General features: G+C 40.4%; 1 protein-coding gene across 2 annotated transcripts in view; it reads right to left on the bottom strand.

Annotated features, from left to right (window-relative positions):
* INTS8 (integrator complex subunit 8) overlaps positions 1-12,628 on the bottom strand; it is a 73,531-nt gene that overhangs the window by 53,499 nt on the left and 7,404 nt on the right. For both annotated transcript variants that reach the window (XM_074986922.1, XM_074986923.1), the window contains exons 2-8: positions 10,333-10,507; positions 7,634-7,774; positions 6,989-7,060; positions 5,918-5,969; positions 4,946-5,128; positions 4,308-4,415; positions 2,958-3,113 (exon numbers count right to left, since the gene is read on the bottom strand). In XM_074986922.1, coding sequence (XP_074843023.1) covers positions 2,958-3,113; positions 4,308-4,415; positions 4,946-5,128; positions 5,918-5,969; positions 6,989-7,060; positions 7,634-7,774; positions 10,333-10,507 — 887 coding nt within the window. The remainder of the gene's footprint in view (positions 1-2,957; positions 3,114-4,307; positions 4,416-4,945; positions 5,129-5,917; positions 5,970-6,988; positions 7,061-7,633; positions 7,775-10,332; positions 10,508-12,628) is intronic.

Raw genomic sequence — 12,628 nt, forward strand, 5'->3', positions numbered from 1 at the left:
GCTTCTGGGCTTTACAAGACTGGGTCTAAAGATCAAAACATATCTTTTGTAGCTTTTGTGACTCAGTGAGCCTCTGAGATGCCTCTGAAGAAGCAACAGACTCGACAGAAATAAATCATAATCCATTAGGAGCATAAGTGCACAACTACTACTGAAAGGACCTTGGAAAATATTGGCAGGGAAGAAGATGGTCCAATGGAGTGGGGGGCTCTCCTGAGAGCCTACCTACCATTTATAACATTGTTTGTATGCATTCCAAGTTCCATACAACCAACTTAAAAATGAACTTTTGCAACACTACCCATTTGTAAGTTGTGGGCTTCCTGTGCTGAGAGAAGAACCCTTTGCCTCATATTTGTGGCGGTTCTGAGTCTATGGCACCTAACTGGAGAAGGAGATCTCTCTTGTTTTAGTAACCTTTTGCGAGAAGGGTCCCTGAACAGAGAGATGAAGAAGGGTAGGAAGGTAAAATGGATGGAGCACCCACTATGGATAATCACTAAGACCTACTGGTCTGATGATGTGGGTTCCCAGGCATTATGGAATGGTGCCAAATGGGTAGCATCTTTTGACACCTCGACCAGGCTGTCAAACTTGATGTGTGAATATAAGACAGCATAGGATGGGGAAGACTAGGCCCAGATGATTCACAGCAAAGAAATTCCTGTTTACCGACCAGCACTACTGCTCATAATGGAGTGATTTTGATACCAAATACATATGGCCTCTGAAGAGACTGAACGTTGGTAGAATAACCTGTGTAGATATCAGTGAACAGAAAGTGACCCTAATGCCCTTTAGGGTGTGAACGGAGGCATCAGTCTTTTCTGTGAAGAGCTTCGTGCCCTACAAGAAAGCTCTTCAGCAGTGGATTATACCTCCTTTGGGAAACCCTGATAGATGGGAGCCATGAAGCATGTTGTTTCACCACCACTATGGAGACGGATCTAGATGCTTTATGGGTGGCATTAATGTCAGATTGCAGTGTTATCTTTGCCACTAACTGGCCTTCCTGCATAATGGCTTTAAATTGGCTATGATGTTTTGCCAGCAGCTATTCAATAAAATAAGTCAGTTTTGAATAATTTAATGAGCATTCAGTTGTGAGGACTTGGCAGGTGGCAATACAGAACTGAAGTTAACTGAGTATACTTAAAAAAAAAAAAAAAAAAGATCCAGGCACAGGCAGTCCCTGTCACAGGGAATGGATGTCACCTGGCGTCGATGTCTGTGGGAAATGACAGTGTCTACAATGGTAGAGATGAGTAGAGGATGGGGGAAGAGATATTAAGATTCCTTAGCTGAGACAGCATTTTTTGTCCTCCCACTTACAAGCTGGGGCTACTGATGCTGGAGTTTACCAAGTGACTCTTGCTGGGTCCAAGATAGCCTTGTTAATAAAAAGGGCCATGTTTGAGGAAGCAGGTAGAGAATGTCAAGGGAGAGAATGGTGAGGTAGATAGAAAATATTTGCAACTCTCTTTACCAAATACTGGAAGAGACAGAAGTCATCAGCCAGAGATGGTGGGGAAGGCATGATAGCTTCACCCAGGGAGAAGGAAAAAGAGACGACCCTCCATGATGTCTTCTGGAGACACCAAAACTCTGGATGCTGAGGACAACTGTGCATGCCTCAAGGGTTCTCAGGTAAGGCTGAAAGCTCAAGAGGCATACCAGCAATATGGTGCTAAGGGCCTCTCTATGGGCACTCTGGTGGTGGTGCCCGATCTCAGCAGTGGTGCCCATGTGTGGCTGTATCAGGATGGTGGTGGTGACACCATATGAAGGTATACTGAGGAGGATACCAAGCCTGGGAGGGATACTGCAACATGGCCTTCTATGACCCATTGTCTGAATCCTGGCTAGAGCGTAGGGGAGCATGAATAGCAGGAAGGATGATTCCTACGTTTGGTGGAGGTTTCATATGGAAGTCCCAGTACTAAGAAGCAGGGACTCTTGTATGTCAAGTAATGCGGAGGTCCTGGGAGTGGTGGAATTCCACCAGAATCAACCAGCTCAGTACTGATGGCAAGACACTAGGCCCCGTTATACCAGTCACTCTAGTATTAGGTGAGGCATTAAATGATGGTACCAATACAGACTCATGTACCAGGAGTGTCTTGTTAGAGGAATGTATACTAGTGCCCCTCAGTGCCCATGACTGCTGGACCCCTGGGTATATCAACACAACCTGCTCCTGTCAGTTTCTGAGAGCTGCTGGTACCAGGCTGGGATGGGCTCAGTGCCGAAGATACTGAGTGAGATCGCTTCAGGCTATCCTGGGACTCACTATGGGCATTTCCCACTCTCTGATGACTTGTGAGAAGTGCCAGCAGATTGCTTCTTTGACTCACAGCCTTTAGACATGAATAGCCCCCCAAACCTTCTGCATCTGTCAGCTGACTTGTGGCACAGGCACCTCCATGAAGATAATCTTCTGGGAAGGCTCTCAATCCTTATGTGACTATAGCCTGACTTGGTAGCAGAGATGCCTGTCTGCAACTGGGACTGTTTCCTGGCAAGCAAGACACTTCTTCAAGCCTGGTGAGGATGGGAATAATCAGGGGGAGGAGGAAGACAAAATAAAAAACTCTCAGGAAAAGAAAAGGGTAAAGAAAAACTACAACTATAGTAGGAGAGTAATCGCAGACATGCAAACAAAATGTAATGATCCTGTCAAAGAGGTTGAGAAGGAACTGAAGTGGGCTGCCTGTTAATTAGCTTCATGGCAAGGCATAGAGAGAGACAGAACAGATGTGGCCCTAATGGTCACTGTTACCAAAATGTGATTAGCAGTACAGGGATACAAATATGCTTACCATGGAGCATGGTGGATAATACTAGAAGAAGATCCTAGTTATGAACTGATTAGAGAGCCTTTAGATTATCTGCAAGTCAGAACGTTTTACCCACTCATTCTAGTCATAGAACTCCCAACTACTTTTCTAGTACTTTACCTGATAGTTGCCAACTCTCATACAACAATGGATTTGGCTGTAACGAGTTGGCTGTTGTGATGTGCTACTGGAAGATGATGTAAGAACTCCACAAGCTTGACAGTACCCAGCTAACCTCTTCTCATCTATGGTGCAATGAAGTGATGATGAATCAATCTGCAAAACAAAAACATCAAATTTTAGCTATCTAGATTCTATGAATAATAGTGATGGGTTTGCTTCTGAGCAATGTTGAGCATTCACAATTTCTATTTCAAGAAAGTACCAATATGAAAAAAAAAAACCTAAAAAAAAAATCTCTCCTATTCAAACATGCTCTTACCAGTTGATTTTTCACTGATCAAGTCAAGAGAAATGACAGTTCATTACGATTTCATATTTAGATTCACTGAGATGCACGAAAATGATTTTTAAATCGAAGAAACATTTTTACCATCTTAGCTCACAGATTGTTCCAGTAATATTGAAAATTTGGTCCAAGTTGATCACTGATAAGACATGCAACTAGTGATAATTTACTTTCCCCTTTTGAATCCTCCCTCCAGGACCTTAGAAGAACTACAAAGCTAAATTTAATTAAATTAAATAAAAAACATGCCTAATGAACAGACTATTAAGCCCTGAACTTTAAAAAAAATCAGAAGCAGAAACTGAAAAGTTATGATTTCCACAGCCAAGTTAAGAACATTGCACATGTATCCCCTATGCTTGTTTAACCTTCTTAAATATGCAGTTTAACATATTACTGTTTTAATGGCATGTAACAAGGTGTACCATACAGCCAAGACATTACTGCTGATGAAATCTAAAAACCTTTGGATTTTCTAAATGTCATGGCATTTACACCCTGTTCAGCACCATATCATCTGAGTCTGCAAGAACTAAAGCAGCTTACATATTACAAAACTGGTTTTATCCAACATAGATCTGAGAGACCAGTGATCACTAGAAGCCCATTTACTTAACTTCAGGAAAACATTCCTCTGAAATTGCTCCAATTTGAGTTTAAGCACCACATTGGTGGAATTTTTACATAATTCGTTAAAAAAAAAGTAATCTTTATTATGATGGCTTTCAGTGGGATTCAGTTTTGAGACACCGAAGTTATTTTTGTAACATAGACATGGCCTCAAAGTTGCTTACTTCGAAGTACAAAGTAACAGACTTTGAAGTTGAGCGCGCACGCGCACACACAGAGGAATGGACTAAAGACTTCGAAGTTGGGCTCCCTTACTTTGAAGGGATAACGTGTGTAGACTCTCTGCTGGATACTTTGAGGTAGCACCTAAGAAATTAGTTCCTAGTGTAGACACACCCTGAATTTTTGAACATATGTCTAATCAAGCTTACCTTTGAAATCAATTCTTTTGTTCTAAAAAACTTCTCCTTGGCATTTTCATAAACAGCTGCACTTGTGGAGCCCTGCTGGAAGTAGACTGCACCCAAATCATAACAGACCTGCAACAATCATTATTTGATATCAGTTACCTTAAAATGCATTGATTTTTTTTAAACTTAAGTGTTTCAGGTTGTTATTTAGAGCCATATTTAAACTACTCCCAGTTCTCTTTGTATTTAAACTTGTTTGTAAGTTTTCCCATATGCTTTGTTTTGTCTTTTCAGCTTGTCAGAGCTGAAAATGTAGCTTATTATGTGTTTGTACAGAACCTAGAACATTTCGAGCATTTCTACAGGAAATGATTCTATTACAGATTTCCGTGTCAATATCAAGGCTCAAGGTCCCTTCCTTTCCTCTGAAAAGAAAAAGTAAGTTTGCGATAGACCACACGAACAGTATGCCTACAATGCTGAAATAATTCTAATGTATTTTTAAAACGGAAGCAACAAATAATCTTTTTGGATAAATGGAGGAACAAAAAATTAACGTAGAAGAATTTTCTAATTCAGACTGTAAATCCACTTTGGTGACTTTGTCTAGGGAAAAAATGGAATAGAAAAGGTTGTAAGCTTTTAAGTATTTACTGTACCTGACATTGCATTTCCTCAGCACTGATTTTCAATCCAGCTGTGGAGCTCTCTGTTTCTCCATTCACCATACCAGGTTCCATAGCTAATAAATCCAGAGTTCTTATAGTGTGGACATAAAGATCTTTGTTTAATTTAAGTGCCCCTTCTAGCACTAGGATGGAATCAGCAGCCTGCTCTTTCAGCTAAAATAATTTAAGTGCATTTTAAAAATCAAGTTAATTTCTTTGCTATTGAGTTTAAACGTGCATGTTTAAAAAAACTAAACCCACACTCCATAACTGTGTTGCTGATACTTCATTAAAATTTCAATTGTAAAAGAATTGTAGCATCCAAAATTCCCACAGAATTCAGTAAGAGATTTTAGCACATGTGGAATGCAGAACTGGAGCATTACTTTTCATCATCCACACCATTTAATTTTTATATTTTGTTCAATATGCAGTCACAATTTGAAGTCAACTACAGCCAACTAATTACAAACTTGGAGAGAATTCTTCCTACCCCCACTACTCGCCACGAAAAGTACAACACACTATGCACCACTGGATTTGTAGTTCAGAGCTGAATTCTCAAAAATGAACCCAGAGATTAAAGTAGGCACACATTTATTTTCCTTTTTGCTGCCAGTCAATTTCAAAGCGTCTTCTGTCATGCAATTATAATTCTTATGACTATACCACTCTCCATGTCTAGAGAATTTGTGTGAACACAACAAAAAGACTGCATAGTGAAAACATTCTTTATGGCAAAGCAAGTGTTTTACATTAACCAGAAATCACCTTCCATTATAATAAAACTAAACAAAAAACCCAGACATAGAAGTAAAAACAGCTTATTAACTAAATGTGACATCCTGCAAGAGATGACATAAAAATAGTACAGATTCAATACATATGTTACTATGTTGTTTCTCTTTAGTTACATCCTACACTCACCCTATGTCTGAAATCTAAACAAGGAAAAACACTCACCACTTTTAAAATATTTTCTGTAAGTTCTTTTTCTTGTTGTATCTGATTCATTCTGAAGAAGAAAAATATTTTTAGATGGCAAGTCACAATTCTAATTATAAAACAAACCAACAAGCTATGTGAATTAGAAATGTAGCTCAGTTCCTTAAATATCTACAGTACTTTTGGGCTTCACAATTAATTAATATGCACTGGCAGGAACTGATGTATTTTTAATTACTTTTCTTAATTTTTAATTAATTAATTAAATAATGTTTAAATACCCATAATTACTGGATATTTTTACTGATTTCTCCATACGGAATCGTCTCCTTAAATTATCCATTTAGTCTCAGACACACACAAGAGCCTTTACAAAAAAATCTATTATATGCATATCATGAGGTTTTTCCTTAATACAGCAAAGTATGCTACCATGTTAGAATGTGTCCTCTATTTTACAGAAATACATAACTAATTGTCATGAATAGATTTCCTGAAAATAAAGGAGATGTAATATTTCAGAAATACAGTTTACAGTGATGTACAGTGTAAAAAAAAGAGTCAATCCAAGAGGCAGTTGAAAAAAAATCACATTTTGTTCAAAACAATTTGGGCTTTTATATTTAATTACACAAAGTGTCTCACGCAATAACCTGTGACGTGAGGTGTCTGATATAAGTGAAGCCAGAAATTTAAAACTTTACCAAAACACAGACTAGACTGATACCTAAGCCTTCTAGTTATAGTGAACACACACCTGCCTCTCTTTCTCCCCTCAAGATTTTCCAAGTCCTCGGTCAGGCTTTACAGGACTGTATGTGTGTGCACGCACACACGCACGCGAATATATTTAAACAGGCAAATACATTTCTAAGATTTATTCTGAATACATTCATTTTATATTTACAGACAGATAGCCGTGCTAGTCTATAGACTATCGAAACAAAAAAGCAGTCCAGTAGCACTTTAAAGACTAACAAAATAATACAACTAATTGCAACGTGCCTTCAAACTTAAAATTCAGCTTCTGAATTATACAGTATGCAATAAATCTGACATTAATATTCTGATGATCATTTGCTGACTTACACACTTAACTGAGGTGGACCAGGTTTCACTTGTTTTACAGGAAAACTACTTTGCACAATAGTCCTAATGGCCCTATAGAAGGGGAAAAAAGGGAAAACAAAAATTTAAGCACAAAATTGTTTGCTGTTCTCATTAAATACATGATATGCAGAGCAGACTGCATCCCAAAAATACCACTCTATTTAAATTATAATTTAGAAAACTTCACAAATTGTACATATTATCTGGTTAAGGAGTCACCACACTTCATACATCTATGTTCAATATTCCATTACGTGACAACATAGTTTCCTTCTAAGGTCTTTGCAGACCCAGCCCATTGTCACTCATCCTGTTCACAAGTATAAAAAGAGCAAATTATCATCAATGTTGTACATTTAGTTTGAGATGTGTCATGCTGAGTTTGCACTTTTTATCTGAATATGGAAAAGTAAACAAAGATTAAATTTAACTCGCCAGCAAACTAAAACATATTTTCACGCATCCACTTACACCCCCGGCTCCACCTCTCCCCCCAGAAGACAAATTCATTACTTCTCTGAACAGTCTAATTTGGAACCCATACTAAATTTTAAATCAGATTGAATTAACTTTTCTTTCTGTATTTAACTTCTGAAAATCGCTCAAAGGACAAATTTAGTTTACCATCTATTGTAGAGCAGTATAGCCATCGCAGTGGTTGGAGGTAAGCTGGAGAGGTCCATATCTACATGTTTAGTTCCTGGAGGAACTTTGCTAATACATAGTAGTTCATTCAGCAGCATATTTAGTACAGGAACAGACAAGCTGAAAAAACAAGAAAAAGAGGACTGTACATTTCATGTAGAAGTCCTACACCTAGTACCAGGATGGGGAACCTTTTTCTATTGGGGTCCACTGACCCACAACAAAAATCAGTTGCCGGCCACACATAGCCCCATGGTGGCGCTTGGAGGTTCCAGGCTTCCTGTGTGCTCAGGGATGGGGTCATAAATGAGGGTTCAGAGTACAGAAGGGGGTTCCAGAGTGGGGCTAAGGAGTTTGGAATGCTGAAGTGACCTCACAGCTGGGACAGGAGGTGAGGGTGCAGGTTCTGAGAGGAAGATAGGGTATGGGAAGTGGTTCCAACCTTGAGCAAGGGGGTTGCAGGGTCCGAGAGGTAGTCAGGGTGCAGAAAGGGGAGCTGAATTTGGGCAATGAGGATTTAGGGTCTGGGACGAGGCTAAGGGCAGGGATCGGGGGTTGGGTATATGAGGGGTACCAGCTGCAGCCAGTACCACTTAGCTCAGGCAGAGCAACACAACAGGATGAAGGCAGCCTACCCTCATTCACTGATGTATGGTGCTCCTGGGAGTAGCATGACTTCCTGCGCCCACCACCCTGCCTCCACAACTCCCACTGGCCTTGATTCTTGGCCAGTAGGAGCTGCAGGAGCGGGGCAGGCCAGGGCACACAGCCGTGGAACTCCCATCTCCTTCCTGATTGTCCATAGGCATCCCTGCACCTAAGGGCCACAGGAAGCCAACCTAGCATCCTTCCACAGCAAGATGAGCCAGGGGGATGGATTTCAGCTTGCTTATTTGTCTTCTGCCTCTTTTACAGGAAAGTAGGGTCCAGACTATGCAACTGCATAACAATGGGCAGTATACCTGTTCCAGTTACTAGACGCAAAGTTTTGTATTGGGAGATATCAGAAATGCCAGTTAATTGAGCTTTCTGGTTAAATTATAGGTCCAAAAATCTTGTCCGTCTTGGCAAAAAAGGGACCCATAACCCACCAGGTCTGAAAATGAAATGCAGACTGAGATCAGAGTATGCTAATGGTTTTCAAACTTGGTTGTACCACAACCCCTTTCTGGCAACAAAAATTAGTGCATGACCCCAGGATGTGGGGTAAAAGCCTGAGCTGCTCGAGCTTCAGCCCCAGGCCTGAGCTAGTCTCACACTAACCTTGGAGACTCATTAAAATGGAGAACACTTGGAGAATGCCATTGAGATCTTGTAAATTCAGCTCTGTAACCTGCCACACACACAGTCGAAGGTATGGGTTCTGATAATGAAACCTTAGGACAGTCACATCCACAGTTACTCACAACTCAGGTAATAGGACAAGGACTCATATCGTAGGAACAGTTCCCTAATAGGGAAAAACTCCTTAAAACAGGACTGATAGAGAGACAAACGGAGTCCATGGAATCCTGCACCAGCTCCAGGTTATGTTGTACTAAGGAGACAATTTTCAAAATTGGCCTCTTCATTTTTTGTAGCTGTGAGTTTGCGAGACCCTTTATAAATGGACTACAAAAACACATTAATTAAAAGATACAAAGGTGTTCCAGATTAATATAGGAAAGCACTGATCATGCTTGACTTCAACCTATGTCTACAGTTTTTCAGGACTTCTACAGTATATTGCAGATTAAATTAAAATACACTGTGGTTTGGTATTTAATCATGACCAGAAAGAGTATGATTAAAGCACTACATAAATGCAGAGACTTATAGGGGAGAACCTCAATGCATTTTCACAAACATCAATTAAGCTTTGCAACACTCCAAACATGAAAATATATAGTATATCCAAAAGATAAGTAAATCAAGTAACAGAAATTAAGAGCTAGAAATTTAGAACCAGGGACACTAACTCAGAGGTCCATGCTGTGCTCCTCACCCCAAATTATCTGAAAATATGAATACATAAGGAAGCACCACATAAATATTCAAACATCAGAGTTTAGTGAGAAAGGGGCATAACTTGCTTATGAATGCTCTATCCTGCCTATATAAAAATAGTTTGAAGACTGCCATATGATCCAATATACCTCTAAAGGTAAGAAGCTTCTTTATGTCTTTAACAAGAATACAGTTTTCATACAAATACAACAAAAATCAGTTACTCCTGCAAGGCAACATAACTGTGTGAATTTTTAGTTTTCTAGTAAGTCTACTTGAAAGCATGTCCTTATTTAGCGCCCAACCTTTAAAAAGCTTGTGATTCAGTATTAAACTATAATAGACAGTGAGTAAGTGGAAAAAGAAAAATTATAACAAGAGTATACTGTCACTTCGGTTAGTAATGTTAACATCTTTTAAAATTACTATTACTACTACTATTAATGATAATTCACCTATAGACTTGACAACATCACTGTATATGGCAGCATCAAGAGGCTTATTTTACCTACTTATAACAGACAGAACTATTATAGCTGACTGAACTACTAATTTCTTCTCCCACTCCACACCAAACTTTCTGAAATACCTCAGTTGGAACACACAACAGGATAAGTTTTCAGCTACTTAGAAAACAGAATTCAGGTCACAACGTAGTTTAGTATTTTCATCTTGAAATGCAGAGGCAATACCTTTTCTCCAGTACATCCAAATCCCACTTTAAGTGTGCAGCAACTTTAAGAGCAAGAAGTTTTAAAATACGATTCCTTTTGTTATCAGGTGGAGGCTGGACTTGGTTCTGCTCATTTACAGATGGTTTGGAAGCCTGCTCTAAAAATTGGACAATCAACTGAACAGGTGGAGGATCTAGGAACAGGAAAAATAATAACATTTTAACCACAGAAATAAAACATATTGAAATTAAATGAACCATGAACATTGAGCAGAGAGTGCATTTGCTTGGCATTTATACCATCGTCTTTCTTGCTTGACAGAGGTGCAACCACATGGAATTTCAGTGTAAAAACCCATGATTTCATCATGGCACTCAAATATTCTTCCTATTTATTTTCACCACTGTGCATTATTATTAAATTTCAGTCACCACTAGCCACAAGAGGGAGCATTTCTATATTAAATGTGCCTTGAGTATATGTGTTTGTTCTGAATAGAGAGTTTGGCAAATAGATTAAAATTGATTTTGAGCAGATCCAAAAGCAGAAAGATAAGAATAGCTAAATTGGATCAGACCAATGGCTCATCTAGTTCAGCATCCCATCATGCAACATTCACCAAAGCCAGATGCTTTAAAGGAAATAAACAGAACTGGCAATCATCAACTGATCCAACCCCTATCATCCAGTCTTGTGGTAGTTAGAGACACTGAAAGCATGCAATTGCATTCCTGAGCAACTTGGCTAAAAGCTACTGATGGACCTATCTAATTTTTTAAGAAATAATACCTTTTGCCTTCACAATGTCTCTGGGTGACAAGTTCCACACAGTGATTGTATGTTGTGTGAAGCAGTACTTCCTTATGTTTGCTTTAAACCTGCTACCTTTTAATTTCATTTTTAACAGTCTTCAATAAAATAATTGTTTTAGACTAACCGTAAGAGTGTACAATAAAAACAACAGTAACAAATATTTTAGTCTTCTTCAGAGATGTCTGAGGATCTTTGCCAATACAGTCAACATTGGAATTAGCATTCCACAAAAAAGAGAAGTTACTCACCATAGTAACGATGGTTCTTCGAGATGTGTCCCCGTGGGTGCTCCACAATAGGTGTCGGGCTCGCCTGGCACCACAGATCAGAAATCTTCCAGCAGTTTCTCCTGGATCGCGCATGCGCCGGCGCGCACCGCCCCCCTGCACGCCCCCAGCAGCGTGTGTGATCCGGGCCCCGCCAGTTCCTTGACCAACCACCTCGGATGCTCCTGAAAAACACTAGACAGAGAACCGAAGCAGGGAGGATGGGCGGGTGGTGGAGCACCCACGGGGACACATCTCAAAGAACCACCGTTACTACGGTGAGTAACTTCTCTTTCTTCATTGAGTGTCCCCGTGGGTGCTCCACAATAGGTGACTACCCAGCAGTAACCCAAGTAAGGAGGTGGGTAATCGGTTTATGTGCAGCTTGCCCCCAAGAGGACTGCTGTCGAGAGACGAGTATCCTCTTAGAATAGCCAAGGCAGGGCATAATATGCTTGGCAAAGGTGTCGTAAGATGACCAGGTCACCGCTCTACAGATGTCTTTTAACGCAATGCCCTTGAAGAAGGCTGTTGATGCCGCCACCGCCCTGGTAGAGTGAGCCCTGGGCGGGGCCAGCAAAGGAGCATTTTGAAGCTTGTAACACATTTTTATACAGGACACAATGTGCTTAGAGATTCTCTGTGAAGAGAGACCTTCTCCTTTTGACCTGGGAGAGAGAGAGAGACTAGGAGCCTGTCCGTTTTCCGGAAGGACTTAGTTCTGTCTATGTAGAAGGTCAATGCCCTCCTCACATCCAGGAGATGCAGGCGTGCCTCCTTGCCGGAGATGAGAGGCTTCGGGTAAAACGAGGGTAAAAATATTGGCTCATTAAGACTGGACTCCGAAGAGACTTTTGGAACAAAGGCTGGGTGCAACCTTAAGGTTACCGCCTCCTTTGAGAATACTGTGCAGTGCGGCGCTGCCATCACTGCCGTGAGCTCACTCACCCTGCGGGCTGACGTAGTTGCAAGGAGGAAGGTTTTTTTTTTTTTGGTTTTTTTTTTATCGTAAGGAGACGTATGGGAACTGTGGCTAAGGGTTCAAAAGGTGGACCCAATAGCGTGCTGAGCACCAAGTCAAAATTCCACGATGGTGGAAGCGGTTTCCGAGGGGGGTACAGGTTTACCAGCCCCTTCAAGAACCTAGTAACGATAGGATGGGCGAATACCGTGGGCTCTTCCTCTGTATGCCAAAAGGCTGATATAGTGGCGAGGTGGACCTTTAGCGAGGATAG

This window comes from Carettochelys insculpta, chromosome 2, assembly GCF_033958435.1.
Source record: "Carettochelys insculpta isolate YL-2023 chromosome 2, ASM3395843v1, whole genome shotgun sequence".
In the NCBI taxonomy this organism is placed as follows: domain Eukaryota; kingdom Metazoa; phylum Chordata; order Testudines; family Carettochelyidae; genus Carettochelys; species Carettochelys insculpta.